General features: G+C 38.0%; 1 protein-coding gene across 1 annotated transcript in view; it reads right to left on the minus strand.

The window, feature by feature from the left end:
- Positions 1 to 24,733, minus strand: part of LOTGIDRAFT_228404 (hypothetical protein) — a gene marked incomplete at its 5' end in the record, with an annotated part of 54,010 nt that overhangs the window by 9,492 nt on the left and 19,785 nt on the right. Inside the window, 32 exons of the mRNA XM_009053461.1 lie at positions 226 to 10,737; positions 11,101 to 11,332; positions 11,650 to 11,903; positions 12,196 to 12,336; positions 12,868 to 12,958; positions 13,274 to 13,404; positions 13,576 to 13,734; positions 13,896 to 14,048; positions 14,353 to 14,485; positions 14,700 to 14,827; positions 15,062 to 15,184; positions 15,441 to 15,672; positions 16,037 to 16,293; positions 16,621 to 16,755; positions 17,089 to 17,179; positions 17,384 to 17,556; positions 17,735 to 17,956; positions 18,253 to 18,355; positions 18,567 to 18,700; positions 18,824 to 18,955; positions 19,081 to 19,224; positions 19,488 to 19,640; positions 20,010 to 20,100; positions 20,307 to 20,471; positions 20,710 to 20,825; positions 21,022 to 21,171; positions 21,414 to 21,533; positions 21,818 to 21,902; positions 22,114 to 22,244; positions 22,714 to 22,839; positions 23,095 to 23,232; positions 23,509 to 23,622. Of these exons, the coding sequence (XP_009051709.1) occupies positions 226 to 10,737; positions 11,101 to 11,332; positions 11,650 to 11,903; positions 12,196 to 12,336; positions 12,868 to 12,958; positions 13,274 to 13,404; positions 13,576 to 13,734; positions 13,896 to 14,048; positions 14,353 to 14,485; positions 14,700 to 14,827; positions 15,062 to 15,184; positions 15,441 to 15,672; positions 16,037 to 16,293; positions 16,621 to 16,755; positions 17,089 to 17,179; positions 17,384 to 17,556; positions 17,735 to 17,956; positions 18,253 to 18,355; positions 18,567 to 18,700; positions 18,824 to 18,955; positions 19,081 to 19,224; positions 19,488 to 19,640; positions 20,010 to 20,100; positions 20,307 to 20,471; positions 20,710 to 20,825; positions 21,022 to 21,171; positions 21,414 to 21,533; positions 21,818 to 21,902; positions 22,114 to 22,244; positions 22,714 to 22,839; positions 23,095 to 23,232; positions 23,509 to 23,622 (15,069 nt within the window). The remainder of the gene's footprint in view (positions 1 to 225; positions 10,738 to 11,100; positions 11,333 to 11,649; positions 11,904 to 12,195; positions 12,337 to 12,867; positions 12,959 to 13,273; positions 13,405 to 13,575; positions 13,735 to 13,895; positions 14,049 to 14,352; positions 14,486 to 14,699; positions 14,828 to 15,061; positions 15,185 to 15,440; positions 15,673 to 16,036; positions 16,294 to 16,620; positions 16,756 to 17,088; positions 17,180 to 17,383; positions 17,557 to 17,734; positions 17,957 to 18,252; positions 18,356 to 18,566; positions 18,701 to 18,823; positions 18,956 to 19,080; positions 19,225 to 19,487; positions 19,641 to 20,009; positions 20,101 to 20,306; positions 20,472 to 20,709; positions 20,826 to 21,021; positions 21,172 to 21,413; positions 21,534 to 21,817; positions 21,903 to 22,113; positions 22,245 to 22,713; positions 22,840 to 23,094; positions 23,233 to 23,508; positions 23,623 to 24,733) is intronic.

A 24,733-nucleotide genomic window follows, 5' to 3' on the forward strand; every position in this document is an offset into this window, starting at 1 on the left:
ATGACAATTGAGGATGATTTATGGATTGTTTATTGCCTTTCATAAGCATCTACATGTAGTAATGTGTATGAAATATATGATTAGCTGAATTTTCTAGTAAGATAGCAATTTTGCGTCATAACAACAGAAACGGAAGGATACTATGATTGACTTACAAAGAAAGAGAGAGAAAAAAAAGAAATAAAAAGAGAAGGAGATGAAGAAGAGAATTAGATAAAGACTCACCACAACTTGCTTCGTCAGAGTTATCAGCGCAATCACTAGTGAAATCACACAGTTGTTTCAGATCAATACATCTGCCATCACTCTTACAGTTAATTTGGAAACTAAGGTCGCATGTATGAGGAGCAGTAGACGCAGTTGGCCCAATGGAGCTTGTCAAATATGGTGGTGGTGTTGGAAGGGCTTCTGTTGAATACTGGCATCCTGCAGTGAATGATATATCATCTATGGCAACATCTCCCATGTAGCTGTCACCAACGACTGCTTCAAATATTACTTGGAATGGCGAATCGTTTGTAAACTTCACAACAGCATTCTGCCAATAGGCACCCTGGTTATGACTTGCAAACCACACCTGTTTAGTTGGTGGTCCTGAGTTGTACGATCTGTAATACACAGCCATTTGGTTGATATGTATACCATACATGTAAAAAAAGAACCTTAAAGAACAACCTTCATCGCCAACGATCTGGATAGGTTTAGTTAGTAGCCATGATTTTTGTCCGTATTTCCTAGGGGCGGAAGATTCCATGTACATGTAGTGTCCAGTCTCTAAACCAGTCGTATGATCTCGATCGGGTCCACTGAAGCTAGTGGGTGTGTTTCCTTTCCATAAAACCCAATCAAAGTCATCATCCGTGCCATCAACTCCTTGAGATAGGTCACTGTAATCAGCTTCAAAGTCAAACTGAATGGTAGACTGACAGTCATTGTCCATTTCATCCGATGCATCACCACAATCATCAATGATATTACAAGTTTTATCTTGATCAACACACGCATTATTCTTACACACAAACTGGCCAGGAAGACAGTTTCCAGTTCTAGGTGGCATAGCACAATCCATAAATTTAATATCATCGATAGCTATGGCCCCGCTAAATTTTTGAAGACTTGATGTTTCAAAAGACAACTTAAAAGTGTCAGCCCTTCTGCCAATTCCAACTGTTACATAACTCCATTCAGAACCAGGTTGATTGCTTAATCTCCATAAAGTAGATGTTTTTCCATCTTCCAAAATCTTCAATCTTAAATATCCAACTGCTTGTCCATGGATGTAATAGGCAAATCTCACTTTACAATCAGATTTTGCTGAAGCATATGAAGGACTGGTAAGAACAGCTTTCTTAAAATTTGGACTTCCACCAGTTTGGTCATTGACAAAGACATAGTGGCCGTTAGGACTCCCACTAGAGGCATCATTAAGTGGTGCATTTGCTCGTTGGTTGGCAGTGTTGATTCCATTAGATCGTAACCAGTCGAATGGCTGTGCTGTGTAGTTCCAATCACAATTGTTCTGTTCAAAATCGCATGTGGATGGACAGTACATTTCATCAGAACCGTCACTGCAATCTTTACTGTAGTCACAAATCTGTGAGAGACTAACACATTTGCCATCTGATTTGCATTGAAACTGGTTGGAAGCACACGGGGGGAACGTAGGCTGTGGTGTTGTGGTTGACGGAAGTAATGGATGTATGCCTCCTGCACCACAATCTGGTGTCAAACTAATATCATCTATCGCAATATCTCCTTTAAAGCCTACACCAACTTTTCCTTCGATTATTACTTGAAATTCGACATTGTTGTAAATATTTACAGATTGTCGCATCCAAGAATTTCCTTGATTCTTTGCTAGAGACGAAATAGTTTTTTCTTTACCCCCAATCGTTCTTGTAAGAATGTTGAGACCTCCAATATGTGTTCCATACATATGATACCAGAAATGAAGTTCACAATTCTTTCCTTTCGATGGTGGGAGGTTGAATAAAAGTCTCGCAACATCATTTAGTTTCTGTGGTGTTGAGGATTCAATGTAAAGATAATGTCCTACTGCAGCATCTGTAGTATGATCAACTGTTGGACCAGTTCCAAAAGAAGTAGTTCGTCCACTATGCCTTGACCAGTCGAAGTTATCATTAGTATCTTGAGTCCAACTGCAGAGATTTACTTCAAAGTCACACATATTATAACCTTTACACGTGTCTGTCTTTTCGTCTGTCCCATCACAGCAATCTGTGGCAAAATCGCATCTGAATTTTTGATCGATACAGTGTCCAGTACCGCAGCGATACTGATCAGCAGCGCAAGTTGGTTGAGGATCCGGTAGACCGCAGTTAACAAAGGCCACGTCATCAATAGCTATATAGGAACCAGGAGTTCTACTAGTAAAGAATTGAGCAGTGAAAATCATGCTAAATTCAGATGAACATGACGGAAGGTCTACTGTGACATTATGCCATTGGTTTGCAACGTTGTTAATTCTGTTCAATTTCCAGAGGACTCTATCAGATCCACCCGATGACATGATAAGGTTGAAAGGGTAAAATCCTGTACCATTGATTGCGTACCAAAAACTAAATTGACAAGTCACACCAGCTCGGAAATAGAGTGGACTCGATAGTCTTGCTGCTTGTCCATACTTCATAGTGCTTGATGCCTGAATAATTGCATACTTGCCGTTGTTGGAGTTGGTTGTATGGTCTTTCATTGGTGCTGACATCAACGTCCAATTGAGATTATTTACACCAATAACATTCTTCCACGAACAAAGATCTGTGTTAAAATCACAAGTTTTTGGACAGCTTGATTCATCAGACAAATCATCACAATCTTCTCTAAAATCGCACACAGCAGTTGAAGAAATACATTTCTGGCTGGTGGCGCACTGGAACTTGCCGATACCGCAGGGTCCTGGCGTCGTTATACTGGGTGGCAGAGTGACTGATCTTGGTGCAATTTTACAGTCAGGTGTGAATGATATATCGTCCAGACCAATATCTCCTTTGAAACCAGTTCCGGTAACGCCTTCAATCATTATACGGAAAGGAACGGTACTAGATAGCGTCACAACACCTTTTTTCCATTCGTTTGCTACAGAATTTTGCTTCGTCCAAACAGGATTTTTCGGTCCGACAACCACGGATTTCATGTAGATATTCAAACTATTAACTTGGACTCCAAACATATAGTAGAAAAATCTCATTTTACAGTTTCCAGACGTTGTTGGTGAAAATACTTGACTAGAGAGTACAGCTGTTTCGTTGGGTTTTCGTGGCCATGATGTTTCAATGTACATGTAGTTTCCCGTGGTATTTCCGTAAGTATGATCCAAATCAGGTCCAGTTCCTAAAGTTGTTGTTTTGCCATAAGATCGCCTCCAGTCAAAGTTATCAGTCTTTTCTTGAATCCAGTTGCAAGTATCTTTCTCAAAATTGCATCTTTCTGGATAACTCATACAGGCCAATTCATCTGAGTTATCTCCACAGTCATCAGTAAAATCACAAAGTTGTGAGTTATCGATACATGGTCCACTCTTACAATGAAATTGATTTGGTAGGCAAGAAGACTGGTTCTGTTTCAAAGCACAGTTCTTAAAAGAAATGTCATCAATGGCCATGTCTCCTGATTTCTGCATCTGTAGTGATTGGAATGACAAGCTATATCCAGCTTGACGCAATCCAATGCCAGAACTTGCTTGAACCCAGTTCTTTCCTTTATCTCCGAAAGCTGTCCACAGTAAAATTAAATTATTAAGATCATCTCCACGAACATTTGGAGGAACAAGGTAAAGTTGCATTACACCACGTTGTGTGCCTGTCTTCTGGTACCAGAACTGAACTTCACAATTAGCATCTGTTGGACCAAACGCATGGGACTGGATCACCGCTCTACCAAAATTGGATCCTTTTGTAGAATCAACAAAGAGGAAATTACCAGTGCCTGAATTACCAAAGGTATGGTCATTGGAAGGTCCGGAAACAGATGATTTTGTGGTACCATTATGTCTCTCCCATTTGTATATACCAGTACTGATGTCAACATAACCACAAGTTCCTTTTTCGAAGTCACATGCTCCACAGTTTGCTTCATCCGATCCATCTGTACAATCATTTCTAAAGTCACAGAGTCCCTGGGCCTGGATACATGCCTTGTTAACACATGTCCATTTTCCAACACCACATGGATTTGGTGGAGTTGTTCCTATCATGGGTACTCCTGTCGGCAGAGTTCCTGTGTATGGCACACATCCAGGTGTGAACGAAATATCATCGATTCCTATGTCGCTGTAATATGACTTGCCAACTGTTCCCTCGATAATGATTTGGAAAGGCTGTGGTTCCTTGATGTCTATGACCTGGATTACCCAATAATCTCCTATTTCGCCAGTTCGTTTCCATAACATGGTCATTCCACCACCAATTGTAGTCCTCTTATAAATAGCCAATGTATCACAATCTTTGCCATACATCATGTAATAGAATCTCAAAGAACATGTGTCCGATGAAGATACCTGGAAATAAGTACTCATCAGTCTTCCTTTGTCTCCCGGTAATCGCGGTTGGGACGATTCCACATACAAGTAATAACCTCTTGGATTCATTAAAGTATGATCATAACTAGGGCCAGTCAACATAGATCGAGTAGCACCACGATTTCTGTACCAATTGAAGTTGTCATTGCGATCTTGTCGCCAGTCACATATTCCGCGTTCAAAGTTGCAGAGTTTGTAGGAGGAACATTTTGAATCAATTTCATCTGATCCATCTCCACAATCATCAACAAAATCGCAAACTCGGAAGTTTTCAATGCAGACTTGATTTTGGCATTGGAATTGGCTAGCTTGACACGGTCCATTCGGTCTTGGTAAATCACAATGAGAAAATTGAATATCGTCAATTGCAATATCTCCCAAAACACCATAGCTTCTTCGAGCTACTATTTGTACCGTAAAATGAGCTTGGGTACGACCAATTGGTATTAGTGCCTTGTTCCATTTGTTGCCATGATCTGCTTTAGTATTCCATAAAGTAGTTGATGTCTGCCCTTCCTTTTTCACCACGTAAAGATATCCAACTTGTTTACCATACATGTGATACCAGAATGAGAAGGAACATGATGTGGCTGATGCCGAAAGTGTTGGACTTTCATATTGAGCATATGCGTAATTCTTGCCTTTAGATGCATCGACATACATGTAATAACCAGATGCAGTCAGAGTTGTGTGATCCATAGATGGTCCTGTGTTGGAATCCGGAGTTGCGCCTCGGAATCTGGTCCAACTGTAGGAACTCTGTTTTGTGTTGTTCCATTTACATGTGCCGTTATCAAATGTACAGTTATATCCACAGAACACTTCATCTTCTCCGTTGGCGCAATCTGGATAGAAGTCGCATACCTTGTCACCGTTAACGACATTTCCTTGAGGGCAATTGAAAGTGAGTTGAGGTGGTAGGGTGCTACAATCTCCATCTTGGATATATATATCATCAATAGCAATGTCACTCGAAAAGCCACTACCAACAACTCCTTCGAAGGCAATGATGTAGTCACCATTAGTAGAACTGACAGTCAAACGAGCATTTAGCCAATCAGAACCCTGGTTACCAGTTTTGGACCATATATTTTCTTTTTTAGTACCATAAGCGAGTTTGTAAATATTAAGTGTACCCATTGTTGTTCCTTGCATGTGATACCAAAAACTCATACATTTAGTCGTTGCATTAGCAAACGGAGGCGACTGTAACCATGCTTTGTTTCCAGGTTTTTGAGGAGCAGACGATTCCATATTCAGGTAGACCCCATACTTGTTTCCTGTTGTATGATCTTTACCGGGACCGGTGTTGGTTGTAGTAGTTGATCCTTTTAGTCTCACCCAATCAAAATCATCACCAGTGAGAACATTTTCCCATTCGCAAAGACCTGATTCAAAGTCGCAGCTTCCAGAGGGCTCACACATTCTTGACAAAATATGGATATCATCTACTGCAATGTCTCCCGTGTATCCATTTCCAACGATTCCCTCAAAAGTGATGGCAAATTGTTGATTAGACTGGATATTGATTTGCCTTATGTGCCATTCGTCGCCTTGATTTCCGGAAGAAGACCAGATTGGATGACCTAAACCAGATCCATATCTCTGATACACATTCAGTGTTCCCACTGTTCTTCCGTACATATTGTAAGCAAACTGGAGACAAGAACCTGTTGTCGGTTGAATTATTGGTGATGTGATTCTTGCCTTGTATCCAGGGCGTTGTGGATTCGATGATTCTATGTAGACATAGTGTCCAAACTTGGTCTTGAAAGAGTGGTCCGTTTGAGGACCAGTTCCCCCACTTGTTGTTCCACCACTTTGTAACTTCCAATCAAAATCATCATCAACATCTTGGACATAACCACACATTCCTCCTTCAAACTCACATGCTGCGTATGATGGACAATTTCCTTGGTTCATCGACACATCATCTACAGCAATGTCACCCATATAATATTGACCAGAGTATCCTTGGATGATTATGTTTGATGGCCCACTCATGTTCTGTAAGAAGATCTGGAAGTACTTCCAGGAAGGTCCTACATTTCCAGCTCTTGTCCATACAGTTGTTTCGTTTACGCCGTTCTTGACCTTTATGCTTAATCTGTTGATGTTTGCGCCGAACATGTAGTACCAAAATTTGAAGCATATTCCTTGTGTTCCAATTGTAACGCTAGGACTGATCAATCTTGCTGTGGTGTTGGTCTTTTTCCGAGACACTTCTGTGTAGATGTAATTTCCTTGATTATTGCCAATGGTATGATCAGCTGAAGGTCCCGTAAATTTGGAATCAGTTTCCCCGGCATGTCTAGACCAATCAAAGTCATCTACTTTGTCTTGTTTCCAAAAACAGAATCCAAGTTCGAAATCACAGTCAAGATTGGATGGTTGATAAGTAGGTGTCGGTGTTACAGTTGGCTGAGTGATTGGAGTAACTCTGTAACATGCATATTTCCCTACATTCACATCGTCGATAGCAATGTCGCCTGTAATGTTGTTCCCTTTGACACCTTCAAATATTATTGCAAAATCATACTCATTGATGGTAGCTTGAGCCTTGTGCCACACATTGCCTTGATTTCCAGTGACAGACCAGATCAGAGATAGTGGGTTGTCGCTCACTCTTGAATAAACATTGAGTGCACCTGTTCCAGCGCCATACATGTGATAGTAGAAGGTCAGACAGAAGCTACTGCTGGAACTACTTGATGATGTCCCTTGTATAGTTTCACTCTGAAGCCAGGCCTTCGACCCGGGTTTAGTTGCGAATCCGGATGTTTCAATGTACATATAATACCCAGCAGAAGATCTCAGTGTATGGTCGGTTGAAGGTCCTGTGTTTGAACTTGGTGTCCCTCCATAGTCTCTTACCCAATTGAAATCGTCTTCGCCTTGAACATTGATATATCCGCAGGTGTCGTCTTCGAAATTACACGCTCCCTGTGCTGGACAATATCCTTGAGTAACATCTAAATCATCTATAGCAATATCTCCTGTATAACTTGATCCTCTTACAGCTTCAATCAGTATTCTGAATGGTGTTAATCTATTTCCTCTGAATGAAACTTCGCCTCTTCTCCAAACGTCTCCTTGATCTCCAGATTCAGTCCATAACAGATTTGATGTTGATGAACCATTATTTCTCATATAAATATTCAGTGACCCTGTTGTTGGACCGTACATGTGGTAATAGAATTTCAAACACTTTCCACCAAAGAAGGTATTTCCAGATGTGGCTCTTGATAAAAGAGGACCGATCAACACAGCTTTATCCCCTTCTTTACGCCCGGAAGCTTCAATAAATGCATAATGTCCAGAAGAGGAACCAAATGTATGGTCAACTGATGGTCCAGTTCCTCGGGATGATGTTCTACTTCCGATAGACCAATCAAAATTATCAAATTGACCAGTTGTGGATTGATCCCATTCACAGAAGTTGTTATCTTCAAAGGTGCAGGTGTGGGATGCCGGACATCTACCAGCCGAAACAGTGAAGTCATCCAGTGCAATGTCTCCTCTGTAGCCACCTACTAATCCCTCTATGGATATCATGTATTCAGTATTTGAATAGATTGTTCTTGCACCTTGAATCCACTTGTCTCCTTGACTTCCTTTCTTCGACCAGAAGATTGTCGAGTTGGTGAACTGTCCAGTTCCGTCACTGCCGAGTTGGTAAATAGTAAGTGAGCTGACACCCGATCCATACATGTAGTACCAGAATTTAAAGCAATGACCAGTGGACGTAGTTGGTCCAAGAGTAGCTGTTTCCAATCTTGCCATATCTCCTTTTCGTTGGCCTCTTGAACGCATCAGAACATAATTACCATTCTTTCGGTAGGAATGGTCATAGGAAGGTCCAGTTCCATAGGATTTGATGGTAGAGTTACCCATTGTCCAATCAAAATCGTCAGTTGTGCTTTGAACCCAGCTGCAGTAGTCAACATTGAAACTACATTTCAGATCTGGAGGGTATATCTTTGGGTCACATCGGACGAAAGAAATGTCATCAATAGCAACATCACTTGTTGCTGAAGCGGTAAATCCACGAGCCGGTGTTGCCATAAACTGAACGATAGAACCTTTTGTCATTGCTCCAAATGTTCTTCCGATATAAGCGATTCCTCTCCTCCAGAAGCTGTTTTGTGAACCGTAGACTGACCAGACTGTCTTTGATGTTCCGTTCACGTTTACGGATACGGAAAGTTTGCCTGCATTCTGACCATTCATAAGGTAGTAAAAGTACATTGTGCAATATCTAGATGCAGCGGGTAATGGGGGACTCTGTAGTTTTGCTGGACTGAAGAAAAGTCCCCTAGATCCTTCAACAAAGGCATAATGACCATTAGCGGAGTTAAGGGTGTGGTCCGTTTTGATTGCATTTGGGTTGGCTTGTAACACCGTAAAGTTGTATTTTCCAGTACTTGCATCTATCCATCCACAAGAACCTTGTTCAAAACTACAAGCTCCACACATTGCTTCATCTGACTTGTCGAGGCAATCTATGTTGAAATCACAATATTGTGACATTGGGATACAGCCATTGTTATCTTTGCACTGGAATTGGCCATTTGGACAGTTGCTGACAGTTGGTGCTGTTGTTGCAGGTGGAGTGATGGCCGAGGGTAGTGTCACACCGAACAATTTACACCCTGGTGAGAAAATAGCATCGTCAATTGCAATATCTCCATAGTATGAGGTTCCAACAGTTGCTTCAATGACTACTTGGAATTGGGTTGAACGTGTTAGCTGCACACTAGCCCTCTCCCAGAAATCTCCACGGTTTCCTTTCTTTGTCCAAAGAACTTGTCTTGCTCCACCAATCTTGTACCACGTGAATATTGAAAGCGTTCCAGTGCCTTTTCCATACATGTGATAATAAAAGGTGAAATAACATTGGTCAGAGGTCGAAGCTGGTGATATGGTTGGACTGATAAGTTGGGCCATGTCTCCATTCTTTCGTGGTCTTGATGCCTCAATGTACATAAAGTAACCAGAGCTAAGTCTTGTGGTATGATCTCTGGTAGGTCCTGTGCTGGAGGATGATGTTGGTCCCTTATGTCTTAACCAGTCAAATTTGTCAATCTTACTCTGCTGCCACACACATGCAGACTTCTCAAAAGTGCATCCAACGGCTCCTACGCATGTTTTGTCCGATTCATCACTTCCATCTCCACAGTCATCCGTAAAGTCACACAGTTGCTGTTTAGGAATACAAGATCCGCGCTGACACCTAAACATATTGCTGGGGCAGGATTTTTGGACTGGTGGAAGCTGACAATTAGTAAGAGTTATGTCATCAATGGCAAAAAACGCCCTGGACTCGATTAGAATATTGAAGTCTCCTCTCATGCCACCAATATCTGCCGTTGCTGAAGCCCATGACGAAACAAGACTACCGACATTCAATCTCTTGATTAACGTTATCTCATAGCCCACTTGGATACTCAAATCTAAGTAACTGTATCTACTAAGCGCATAGTAATAGATTGAAATCTGGCAGGATGAAGAAGTGTGCCTTAGTGTAGGACTCTTCAGTAAAGACATTTGATAATTGCGTCCAGTTGAGTAGTCTACCAATGAAAAATGCCCAGAGCTGTTTCCAAATGTGTGATCATTTTGTGGTGCATTTTTCAAAGTAGAGGTACCATTTGTTGCATATATCCAGGAATAACTTCCAGTACTTTGATCACTCCATTTACACATGTCTTTCTCAAAAGTACAGTTTCCACAGTTGAGTTCATCTGAACTATCAGCACAGTCCGACACAAAATCACAAACCTTGTCACTTGTAACTGTACCAGATCCATCTAGACATTTGAAATCGGATCCAGTGGCACTGGTGGTAGAACATAATCCAGGATTAATCCTGATGTCATCAATTGCTATGTCACTTGTGTATCCAGTTCCGACTACACCTTCTATCTGAATCGTATATTCTCCGACATTCTTGATCGATATGGCAGCATTCTGCCATTTATTAACGTTATCGCCTTCTCGATACCAAATTCTGTTTAATGGTACAGAGTCAGAAATGTTTAGAGGATTGACATAGATGTTCAAACTACCAATGGATTGTCCATACATGTGGTACCAGAAAGTCATACAGGCACCATTTTTCATTAAGAGTACCTCTGATTCTATTCTAGCCATGTCACCTTGAACACGTGGTCTTGAGGATTCAATGTAGAGGTAATAGCCTGAAACGATGAAATATTTATTATATCCACGAGTTACTGCTAAAATCCCAAGCCTTCTAATCAGATTTGCCAATGGACAGAAATGCATTCTCATTTCCAATCATTTTTCTAACACAGGCGAACTGTTATTACAGAAGCACTTAATGACAACTGGTAATATTCTTGTCGGACAAATGTGCTGTAATGGAGCTCGCATGTCCACCCTCCTTCTGGACCACAACCAAATAGTTTGATTATGTCCTTATATGCTGTTTATAAACTTATTTTCTATTCTATCATCTTGGTCGTGACATTGATTTTGATTAAAAGTTAAGACATGTATAGGTTTAATTGTTGTATTTATATATTGTATTGCATGCTTACCATTTCTTGTCCCAAGTGTATGATCAGTAGAAGGTCCCGTGCCCTGTGATCCAGTAGATCCTTTACCTCTAAGCCAATCAAAATCATCACTAGATTCATTATTTATCCATGTGCACATGTCGTTCTCAAAATCACAACCAGCAGGGAATGCACATGATCGTGGAAGAATTTCTACATCATCTATAGCGATGTCACTTCTATAACTGGATCCAATTACTCCCTCAAATAATATCTGAAACAAGAGGTGAATATTATTGGATAACACTTTAGTATGCTCAAATTCATACTTACATTATTCACAATGAGCACCTATACATTACTTATAACACAACAACAGATATAGTACAGCTCAGGATTCAGATATTCAAATTTAGTTTTAAAATTACTGATCAAAAGCAGAAAAAAACATTAAAATCGCATGTTCGTATGCCGGCTCCTTGTCGAGCATTATATTTTAACTATTTGTGAAAGTAAGTAAGGCACTACTTGACAAATTTTAACAGGATCCAGAATTGGTAACATACTGTCCATTACAGTTAACACACTTACGTCGTAAGTTGCATAAGAATTGAAGTTAATCTGAGTTGCTCTCCAGATATTCCCTTGATCACCTCCTCTCGTCCACACCTTCCTCATGCGATTATACTGTCTAATGTATATATTCAGGGTTCCAATGCCCATTCCCTTCATATGGTAGAAGAATCGAAGACATGATCCTTGTGTTTTAGGTAATTTGGGCACAATCAATCTTGCTTTTTCTCCTGACTTCTGTGGACTGGAAGCTTCGATATACATATAGTAGCCTATAATACAACCAAAAGATGTATTCAAATGTTTGTGGTCTTAGTCCTAATTGCCATGTTTACGTGAAAGCAGAATGTTGAAAAAAGAAGCATCACCAAAGCTTCTCCTAACCTACAACTATATTTAAAGACATTGTGCAACATAATACTGGAATAGGTTTCAAAACTGCATATTCCTATTTGAAATGCTAGTATTTCATTTATGTACCTTTGATAGTTTATTACCCATACTGGCTTTTAAACAGGTTGCTTTTCAAATAAGTAAAGCGTTACAAAGTATTTATGTACTTACCATTGGGTGTCTTGTACGTGTGATCTGTAGTGGGCCCAGTACTTGAGGAAGATGTTGATCCATGATTTCTGGTCCAGTCAAAATCATCAGTTGTGTCTTGCTGATATCCGCAAATATCACTTGCTTCAAAATCACACTTGACTGAAACGGGAAAAGGAAGGTATTGATTTATCTTCAAAAATTCAACTAAAAATGTAATCCTTTAGAGATGTTATGTATGTATCAATAAAAGTGTGGCTGGGATTTTCAGAGAACAATTATTGATCAGTATTTAAAATTATGAAAGATTAAAATGGTTTTAAAGACATTATAAAATTGAAATTTAGATTTTAATTTGTTTAAGCAATTAATATATACATGGGTAACGCGTCGGATAGAATGAAAATATCGTTACAATAAATTGCCCAAGGAATCTTTGAGCATGATTTGAGTCGAACAAGCATTAGCTCTGATGGTGTGTTTTGGACAATTGACATTGTGAGAAACATGAAGGTACTCTGTTGAATGATTTGGGATTGCTTTATTGGCATTGTGCTATTAGAAATCGTATTTAACTAGTGAGGAAGATTTTGCAAAGTTTGCAATTCGATAAGGTTAAGGTTGAAAAGATTGAGAACCGACTCAATGCGGACTCCTGAGGTAATAGGTGAATTTTGCAGTAAAAATATTTACTGTCAGTTGGACATGCTCCATCTTTCATTTTGATATCATCTAAAGCAATATCACCAGTATAACCCGATTTCATTACTCCTTCAAATACCAGCTTAAAACAAAAAATACAAGGTAAATATAGTGATTGTATTCAATCTTAAATGTTTTACTATTCAACAAGGTAAATATTTTAATTGTATTTAAATATTGTGATTGTATTCAATCTGCCGTCTGGGATGTTTTAGCGTTTGTTATATTAATTTGAGTACGAATCCCCTAAATTTGGAAAATTCAACATACAAAAATAACGTATAAGCCTTGTGGATTATCTATAGGGGTTCCAAACACTTACTGCCTACTGGCATCAGGTGTTACAGAACATATATTTTATTAAATACTCCTTACTTCCTAAGTGTCAAATTCTTACCTTGATAGTTGTTGCTCCTTGTTGTGGTTTACTTAGTGTTTGTGGAGTAACATATAAATCACCGTATACCCATTGGTTGCCTTGATTACCGAATCTAGACCATAATGGACTTGTAAGGGGGTCGGAATCTCCTAGAAACGGAAATGGTGGAGAACAAAAGGTAATAGGGGACGAAGTTCAAGCAAATTATACGAGAAATCGAACGAACCAACAACGGTCCATCTACATTTGTTCATTTCACTTATAGATGCCTATTACACGGTTGACTTCCCACCGCCTGTTATTGATGAAATCGAAATTACCTTGCTTGCCGTATACGTTTAGTTTCCCAACCCTGGATCCATACATGTGGTACCAGAACATCAGGCATTTACCAACCGTATCCACATTTATATCAGGAGAAAGAATTCTGGCTGTATCATTGGTCTTCTTATTGGATGCTTCGGTATAGATGTAGTAACCTATAGAAACAATCAGAACCAATTATTTCATTATCTAATTTACTGCTTAATTTAGTTTCAATAAAAGTCTTTATTTTTTAAGAATTTTGTAATTTTGGGAACTCCGATTCCTAAGCTTATGCTTACCAAGTTTGTACAGATCTTCTAATTTATGAACTTACCTTTGTTGTTCTGTTGAGTATGATCAGCTGCAGGACCAGTAGAAAATGAAGCAGTAGCATTATTCATCAGTGTCCAATCAAACTTATCAGAACTATCTTGTGTCCAGCTGCATATCGTGTTCTTGTCAAATGTACAATCCACATTGGTTGGTCCTAAAAATATTATCACCAAAGCCCATAGGTAGCTGAACAATAAAGGGAAGTTGATACGTTTATATAGGCCCACAGTATAGCTGTGGTAGTATTGCAATGTATTTGACTCGGCATTGCACATATGATTACTGTGGATGCATGTCGTGCAATTAATGGAATGGACAATTTTCTCCATGAAATTTGGAATATTACGGATTGAGCAACGAGTTAATATCAACGAGTTACGCATTTAAGCTGTACAATATGACGGACAAGTGTTCTCTTTGAAATGGGCACGGCCATGTATTCAATATGTACAACGTACCATACGTAACAGTATTTTGAGTTGGTATAACCGTAGACGTTGTTGGCTGCATACAAACTCCACTATAGTAACTAATATCATCAATAGCTATATCACCATGGAAGCCATTTCCTATCTCAGCATCAAAAGTAAACTAAAATAAAGGAGAAGGATTTTTCCAATTAAAATATTCAACAACTATCTATCATTTATTCTTCTAACGCTGAATGATTGCAATATGATATCTGGAGGATATAAACAGTATACTCATCAAAGTTAAATTGACATCTGGACAATGTGGATCAGGGGTTACCTCGCACAAAGTACACGTATCCGTTAAACTTTAACTATAAATGAACAATACGAACCTGGAATCCAGTTCGACTGGTAACTTGTACTTGTGTATACAACCATTGGTTACCTTGATCACCCGTCTTATTCCATAGTAATATCGTCTTTTTAGGCATGGGCATGTACAATCGTAATGCTCCCACATCTACAATAAAAAGACCATTTTTGATAATCAAGTTTCAATCTTTCTTATTGATCATGGTTTAGACTTTTAAACTCATAGTAGGTTCAGTTGCTCTTAGCGTCATACAAAAGTTTGTAATGAGGCATCACTGCGTAAAATCATCACCAATACGTAAGGTAACTAAATGCGGACTGACAAACGTTGTCTTTTCAATATATTTTGTTGAACAAATCGCAAAATCACAAATTTACAAACCTCTGCCATACATGAAGTACCAGAATGAGATACAAGATTTGGTAGTTGGTTTGAGATAAGGACTGAATAACCAAGCTCTTTCTTTTGGATTTCTTCCCGATGCTTCGGCATATACATAGAAACCTGGGAAAGAAAGTAGTAATCTTGAAAAGGTTGAAAACAAGACGTTGGAAGCATACATACAAAACGTTACCTTAATTGAATTTCGACAAGAGTGTAAGTAAATATGGCAGATACCTCACCTTTGAGACGATGGCCAAAATTAAGAACTTTTGTTGTTCACAACTTGGATTGTGCTATGGCCGCAGTCGAGCTGATAAAATCAGTTAAAAAAATGCACAAGGTTATCCGTATGGGTGAACAGTGTATTTGGGCTTACCTTGATCAGTTCCAGTTGTGTGGTCCACGCTGGGTCCTGTACCATAGGTAAGTGTACCGCCAGCAGATCTTTGCCAGTCGAACACGTCGCTCTTTGTCTGTCCATTGATAAATCCGCACATATCATATTCGAAGTTACAATTTGCCACGGCAGGACATGGGCCTGGTGTGATGGAGAAATCATCTATTGAGATATCACTGTTGGTTTGTCCTTTCAGACTCTCGAATGCAATCTACCAATAGAAGATCAATGAATACAAAATTTATGCTTTGATTTTGACTGTTTTTCTGCATGGGTGTGATGACCATCGAAAAGTATAAATAAGAAGAAGTCCATAGTTTGATAATCGAAGGTTACCTTCTAGACACGCCTATCGGTGGGTACTCAGGATCTTATCTTGATGCTCAACGATATTGTATAGCCTAATTTTTTCTACCCTTGTGTAGTAAAGATATTATTATTATTAGTAGTAATGACTGTGGGAAATAAAATTATACAACATAATTTGTATCAGGACACAAGAGATGTTAGATGTTAGATACCAGTAGAAGATGTTTTTCAATCGTATCACTTGGTGATACTTGACTTTCAATTACCTGATATACTCCGGAGGTCTGTATAGTAACATATCCAGCCATCCACATGTCTCCAGAATCACCAGTGATAGACCATACCGGGGAGTTCAACATGTTACCAGTCTTCACATATACATTGAGAACAGCTGTCTGAGATCCTTGCATGTGGTACCAGAATCTAAGACACTCTTTCTGTGGCATTCCTTGGAACGTCTGACTGGCTATTCTTGCGGTATTTCCTTGAGAGGTGGATGTTTGCACAGTGTATAAATAGTAACCTAGAAGAGTTCCATTGCATCTATAGGAGCATCATCAGAAATTAATAAGCGGTTTACATTCAACTGTTTTACACTTTAATAGTCATATCAAGGGTGTGCAGCGCGCAATGAAAATGTTTTGCCAAAGGACTTGCTGCTGATAGTGAACCTATTGAGAGCATCATGCATCCTTGTTCATGCAAGATTGAGTTCATCTCCAAAATAAGAATATAGATACCTTTGGCGCTGACAAATTTAGAAACTAACAGAAGTGATTATTATTAGTCCATTGTAACCATACTTATTCACATAAGATAGTTCATCAAATCGAAGAAAGGAACAACATACCATCAGAGTTTCCAGTAGTATGATCTACGACTGGTCCATTTCCAACAGATGATCCATTACGATGTCTAACCCATTGATATCCATTAGATCCATCATCATCAAAACTACACATATCAGTCTCAAAATCACAGGATTCTAGAAACATTCAAAATGATAAGAAAGTGGTCTGGACAAGCTACAAGTTAGAGATGGACATACAAATAAAACAGCAATTGAGGTTGTGGTATATGACCCCAACATAGCCTTCAACATCAACTCCGTTTGGCTTTCACAAAGGTTACAATTATCAAGCAATTGATTTCAGATAGAGTTTCTCCATAGCTCATTGTCATTGTCAAGCATCTCATCTTCTAGTATTCTGAGGTCATTGGTATTACATTATACATACATATTCACAAACACAATTGCAGAGTGTTCATAGATGTGGTTCAGTAAAGAGTTCAACAAAATACGTGATGGCATACTTACTAGATGGCATGCAGACTCCAGTAGTAAGAGTAAAATCATCTAGAGCTATATCACCTTGCCAGCTGACTCCAACTATACCTTCAATCATTACCTATATATAATGAAAACAGTTAACAAGAGGACAGGCGGCTATGAAATATTAAAAATGAGGATGTTACTGAATCGTCAACATTTGAAGAAATGTCTGAATAGGATACTTAACAAAAGCTTTCCCTATGCATTCATCACATCATCAGGATATGATTCATCATACATCATTTTATGAATTTAGCAAACTAAGTTAAGCGTTACCTACCTTATATTTAGTATCACTGATTAGAGTGACCTGGTCTGAAAACCACTGATTACCTCTATTCCTTGTTCTTGTCCATATCAAACTCTTGGTGGAATTTCCAAATTGTTGCATGTAGATGTTGAGTGTATTGACATGAGCTCCGAACATATGGTACCAGAAATGAAGACACATTCCTGAAAGACGTAAAGAAACTTCTTTAAGTACGTACATCGGAATGGAATTGAGAGATCAATTGATAGCTTACTCTTCAACAGATGAAACCAAGTTAACCAGTGAGACTCAAGGTCTTCATCATCGGTTATTCAAAAGTGTCTACCATGAAGCAAAAATTGATCAGATTTTTTATCTTACCTTTAGTAGGATTCTGGTAACTAGTTTCTAAAACTGCGTCCTGTCCATTTCGTAGTGGTGCTGATGTTTCAATGTACACGTAATATCCTTTTCCAGAGGTATGATCTCGATCTGGTCCAGTACCATGAGTTGGTGATGACGTATTAGTTCGTGTCCAATCAAAATCATCTTGAGTGTCTTGATGGTATCCACAGAAGCCCTTTTCGAAATCACAATTCAGACCTAAAATACGATATTTTCGTAGAAGTTTCATTTAAATTTGCAATCCAACATCAAGGTATCAAACCAGGCCCTGGCAATATATTCGCCCCTCCCCCTGAAAAATTCGAACAAATTCTCAATTGAAGCTGAAGTCAGTTTCTATCAGCTATTGCCATGCAAATGCAAAAACATAGCCAAAATCTACACATCTTGATTAGGCCATAGATGCACAAAATAAAATTACACGGGGTATTATTTTACGTCCTCCTTAATTCTTTACCCGAGTTTAGTTGAAAGAAACTCAGAGAGATACTTACTGCCATTGTAAACCTGTGATGCAGAACAACCAATGAAGGCTACATCATCAATAGCTACGTCGTAGGAACCAAATGATGGAGAAGGCATAGAATCAAATATAACCTGAAAAATGTGGATTATTTTGAATGGTTTAAAGGAATTGATTTTTGATTTCAGCATTGAACAAATGCTTTTCAATACTGACAAATAACGGCAAACGAAAAAGCAATAAATTAAAGAAGGCTATACTTCTTGTGGAAGTGGATTTGACTAAATCTTTAGTCAGCGGTAAACGTAAATTTGAATACATGTTCATGTATTTAGAGAATCTTACCTGGTATCCTGCATTATGGAATCCAACATCAACTGTAATTGTATGCCATGTGTTACCTTGGTCACCAGTAATACCAAATAAGGTAGTAACATCCCTTTGATTGATCTTGTTCTGAACCAACACTCTTAGATTGCCTATAAGAGGACAAAATATGATCAAATGATTTATAATTGTTGAGGTTTATTGATTCTTTGTTTATTCTTTAAATATCGTAGCTAGACTTGTCATTTACTTTATGTATTCAAACTTTTACTAACCTGCCCCTGATCCACGCAAATGATACGAGAATTTCATCTGGCATGCTGGACCTATCTGACCAAATACTGGCGATCCTAACTTGGCTCTTGTTTTAAATACACCACTACCTGATTTCTGATATATATATCGTCCTGAAAAAATACAAAAAGAGTCACAAAACCGTTAACAAAAATTAATGGCATTTCTTATGAATTATAGATTAGCTTTTCCAGATAGTGGAATTCATAATTAACTTTAATTAGACATAGAAAAGTACCTTTATTGGTGTTAGTAGTATGATCTGTAGCAGGACCGTGATAAGTTGCTTGTGATGTTGAAGCTCCCGAACCAAGATCAAACCTGTATTTACCAGTACTCATATCAGTCCATCCACATAAATCTCTTTCAAAATCACAAGTACCTGCACAATTGAAAATTCTATAAATTTAAACCTGATGGTGGTTTTTAATGCCAGAACCTCTTAAGGAAAGATTTGTTATTGGTCTTATGGAATATTAAAATTCTCTAGCACCATGATATATTAAAGATGCACACAGCGGTATAGCAGTGTCTCATGGGGTCCGTGAACGTTAAGTTGGTTGATTTAGTTTTTTGTTTCTACACCTACTCTATGCGACAATTCTCGGTATTTACTGTTTAACTGACTAGGAGAGAAAATCTTACCACACATCAGTTCATCAGATCCATCATTACAAGTAGGTGTAAAATCGCATACGAACTGTTGACTGATACAGTTTCCATCATTACATTGGAACTGTGACACACTACATGGGCTGCTGGTGGTTGCCGGTAAAGGTGATCCGGAGACTAGGGTTGCTACAATGCAAAGCACATGAAAATTATATATTGATGGGAAAAGCTATTGACTAATAATATCAACTCCAAGAAAGAAAGACAATAAGGGGAGAAATAACACACAAATGGGCTTATGTCGGATGAATATTGGGAGTGTTATGACACTAGTATCAGTGATATCAACATACATCTTCTTCTTCAACACAACTCTATTCAGACATTGTGACAGATCCACAGGAAAAGGTGGATTTGGTGGTATTAGTTACCTTAATTAGAAAATATTGTGCATATTATCCCTCATATTTATTGGCTTTCGGTTCTTATTCTTAATTTTATTCCCTCTGTGGTCTAAATAAAAATATCGTCTTCAGGAAATGAACCGTTACTTACTAGCTGTGACGGAACAACCAGAGGAAAATGAGATATCATCAAGTGCTATATCACCTAAATAACTCGACCCAACAGTGGCCTCAATTACCACCTAAAACAAGTAAAACAATATAATAAAAATATTTTGCATTTTGAAATTATTATTAACTCAATTGAATTTTGGTGCTATTTGTGGTGGATGAATCTCAGAACTGTCATGTTCGTTATATACTTCTGCTTGGAAAATAAAGAACGAGTTATCAATCACAGAAGAAAATAGTTAGGCTTTTTTGTGTTAACGTGCCATGTTAATCTTACCTGGAAATCTGCAGTTTCCAAAAGTTGTAAATCAAGTCTCTCAAAGTAGTCTCCAATGTTACCAGATTTAGACCATTTCAGGGCCATGGTACTGCCAAGCGTTTGTCTCGTGTAAATATTCAACGCTCCAGTTGAACGTCCAAACATATGGTAGAAGATTCTCAACTAAAAGAAATATAATTTAATTAACAAAACCAACCCTTTATAAACGCCCTTATGTTGGATTATGTACATAGAGACATAAAAGTAAGAAATTCATACTAGCATTAACGTAATTATCATCAATGGACAAGCTAAATTTTTAACATGCGCTTGTAATCGTTTAGCGAAAGAAGTGCCAGAACTGATAAAACAAAAGGAAAACAAACCAACATGGAGTGTGCAAAAACCTATAATAACTTACAGTACAGACTTGTGCTCCAGGTGGAGAAGGAAGAGTTCTAGAGAAGGTTGGACTGTAGATTCGAGCTTTCTGACCCTGTTTTTGTGGCCTAGAGGTTTCAATGTAGATATAGTGCCCTGAAAATATTGATGAAAAAAAGTTATGAAAGGTGCTGATTGCATGGAACACAAAATCTTGATAGCTAAACCTAATCTTAATTCTGCTGGAAGGTATCTTGATTTGTCAAGGGTTTATCAGTCAGTTACTCGAATTTAACTCTCGATACAAGAAACCATTTTCTGGATTTTTTTTACTGTAATAAAGATACTTTACCTGATTTTGTTCCCTTTGTGTGATCTCTTGTTGGGCCAGTTCCTCTTGAAGCTGTTTCACCTTTAGTTCTTATCCAGTCAAAATCATCGTCTTTAGCTTGACTCCATTGACAGAAACTTCTTTCGAAATCACAACGTGGTTGGTAGTTTTCTGGAACAAAAAATCATAACTGAAATTTGAAGCAGTAACATGATAAATTGATTGATTGATTAACATTAAATTTTACTTGCGCCCATGGATAACAGAAAATTAGTTCAAACATATTTGTCACCCAGATAACATGGTCAATGACAATCATGACAATTTTGATTGTTCGAAGGAAACATTCCCGATGCAAACAAGTAATTGAAACATCTAAGTTAAAAAAAAGAAAAAGTAAAAGAACAACTTACGACAGTTCATTTCGTCACTTCCATCTCCACAGTCATCAGCGAAATCACAAACTTGATTCTGTGATACACAAGATCCTCGTTTACATCTGAATTCATTTCCTGAACATGTTTTCTTCACAGCTGTAAAATATAGATGATATTGTATGCAGAAGAAATAGTATTACACAGAAAAAAACAACACAGGCATCGGTGACGAAAATTTACTTATAGTAAATAGCACCACTACTACTGTCAGCATTCATGCCATAAAGTTGTCAGTTTCAAAATTATGTATTAATATGTAGAAGAGCTTGGCATAGACATTTTAATCTTTAAAATGATACAGATATATATCATGGATTAATATATGCACATAATGCGCTACAATTGGTACTTACAATTTACAAGAAAAGGACGGAACTTACGTGAGTAATTACAGTTGATAAAGTCTACATCATCGATAGCAATATCTCCCAATACACTGTAAGTTCTTGTTGCTTGGAATATAATCTGGAAAAAGGAAAAGTTTTGTAGGTTTAGACACGAAGCAACTAAAGTTAGCAGCTTCTGCTTCCCACATTTAGAGAAAGTGATTCGTGACAGAACGGAAACAAGGTATTACAGGTTCATTTTGAAAAGCTATTAAGAATTATTTTCAAATTAAGTGCCATGATTTGTAATACTTCGTTGCATGATCAAAATTGGGATTAAGTTTACTTACTTTAAATGATCTTGAGACTCTGCCAATATCAACGACTACTTGATTCCATTTGTTGCCCTGGTTACCGATTTTAGTCCATAGAATAGTGTCTTCAAATCCTTCCCGTAGAACAACAGTCAAATGTCCAATTCCTAGAAGATTATTTTAACTCTATTTGACAAGAGTCCATCTCTTGTTTGAGTTTGTGTTTGTGTTTTCGATTCATTGATCCCAATAAATCACCAACTTGGGCTTCTGAATACAATGAAACCCCTCAAATCGCATTCTCTATAAACCGACTACTTTATGATTTATAACTAATCCAATAAAATAAATCGATTTCCATTGTTTTAATGAAGGTACATTACTAGATTGGCATTTACTCATGCTTTTATGTGGAAGTGATTATATGATCATGGATGTAACTGTTTGGGTAGCCTATTCCTCCAAACCTTTACATTTAGTAGAGTCAGTTTCACACCACCAGGAAAATCGGCCATCAATTAAATGTTTTTGTTGAGAGAAAATTAAATGTTATATTTTGCACACTTGAAAATGGTACGATATCAAAGATTCCACAAAATATTGACTAAGAAGAACTGCGTTCTTCAGCAGACTTACCTCTACCATACATATGGTACCAGAAATTCAGCTGACAGGTTGAACTACAATCACCTAATGTTGGTGAGACAATTTCAGCAATACTTCCACGTTTGCCTAAACTTGCATCCACATACATGTAAGATCCTAGGTAGATAAAAATATGGTTGAAGAAATGTTACATAAACCAGATAAAGAAACCTTGTACAAGAGGCGACAACTAAGCAAGCAGAGAGCAACAGATGCGTCCAAGATAATAAAAACCCGCCATAGCCACAGTTCCCGACATGCGAGAAATATTCATGGCTTTATTTAACAGTCTGCCAATCAGAAGTAGATGCCAGACAGCATATTGAAAATTACGGATGTGAATATTTCGAGAAGAAAGGGTGTACAGCTTACCTTTTAGACTGTTAAAGGTGTGATCAAATGCTGGACCAGTATTACTGGTAGCTGTTTGATTGGATCCTCGAGACCACTGGAAGCTACCTGTACTGTCATCATTCCACCCGCATGTATCAGCTTCAAAATCACAATCACCTGAAGAAGGGGATACACATCTTAAAAGTCAAAAGAGGTACAAGAATAAATGTTTAATCTAAATGAACATTTTGAGGGAACGAAATCTCCAAAGTCTATAGTTACTACGCACATTAATTGATAATAATCTTCCCGGTTTTATAGTACCGTTAAACCATTCATAAACCCTTTATCGCCTCTGGTATTCATTTGCCCACATTTATAGGCGCTAGTTGAACCTACTAAGCAGTGGTATCGCACTGACATTTATATTTCTCTCCTTCTAAGACTACTAACCACAATTAAGTTCATCCAAGATGTTAGGACAGTCTCTGATAAAATCACAAACTTTGGACATAGGAATAATTGTATTGGCATCATCACCACAGGAAAAGTTTTGATTCCTTGGTACTGAAAGAAAGTAGAAAATTGACATCAGTGGGAAAAGCATATTATGTAACTGTTTATCTGACCTTAGACAACAACTATTGCGCCAATTGTAATCTTTTAGCTAGCTTATTTTGATGGAAATGTATTATATATTGCAAGGAATTGTACGCTTTTCTATGCTTCAAAAACGATTCGAATGATGATTATTATTGTAAAGGTGAATTATGGAATTTCTTTCTGATCCATCCTTGAGCCTAAATGGTCATAAATTTTACAGATTGGATCGATAATAGATAAAATACATACAGGTATCACAGGATTTGGGTATTAGATTCAGATCATCAATAGCAATATCTCCTTGAAATCCATTTCCAGTCGATGCTGATATCAGGATCTACAAAATAGCAGCTAACTTATAAAACCAAGAAAAGCTTATGATGTCCTATAATAATACGCATGTTTCTAGTTCAAAGTGTTCCTCGATCTTGATGCGATGAACCGTTGAAGATAACCACATTAAACAAACACAGTCATTTTAAAGTTTTCAGAGATGATCGTTTTCTATTATGGCCATTAATTAGCCATTAAGTCGCGCGAACATTATATTTTAAAGTGTACAATTTATCGAAAACTGAGGGAAAAAAGGAACTTACATTGTAAGCATCAAAGGGATCGTCAATTCTGGCCATACCAGGAAGCCATTTGTCTCCTCCTTGATCACCAGTCCTAGTAAATATCTGAGTTTGATCTGAACCACTTCCAGCAAAGATCACAGATACGTTTAAACTTCCGATATTCTGTCCATACATATTATACCAGAATGTGAAGCAGTAATCTGGGGCATTATCAGAATCTAATGGGATGGTCTGAGATTGGAGAGTAGCCACTGTGGTTAACTTTTTATTGCTAGTTTCGATATAGGCATACACTCCTGAAATAAATAAATATGCATTGATATATAACTGGAAGCAGTGTGGATTTCGATCAAGTCATAATATCAATAAGAAGTTATTCCCAAACTAGTTTAGATAAATAAATCAAGTACTAACGATCCGACCCAAAAGCGAAACCCCAAATAGGAAATAACACATTGGAGAATAATGGTAGCAAGAGATAAATATTACCTCTTAAA

The sequence above is a fragment of the Lottia gigantea genome (assembly GCF_000327385.1).
Source record: "Lottia gigantea unplaced genomic scaffold LOTGIsca_2, whole genome shotgun sequence".
NCBI classification, from domain to species: domain Eukaryota; kingdom Metazoa; phylum Mollusca; class Gastropoda; family Lottiidae; genus Lottia; species Lottia gigantea.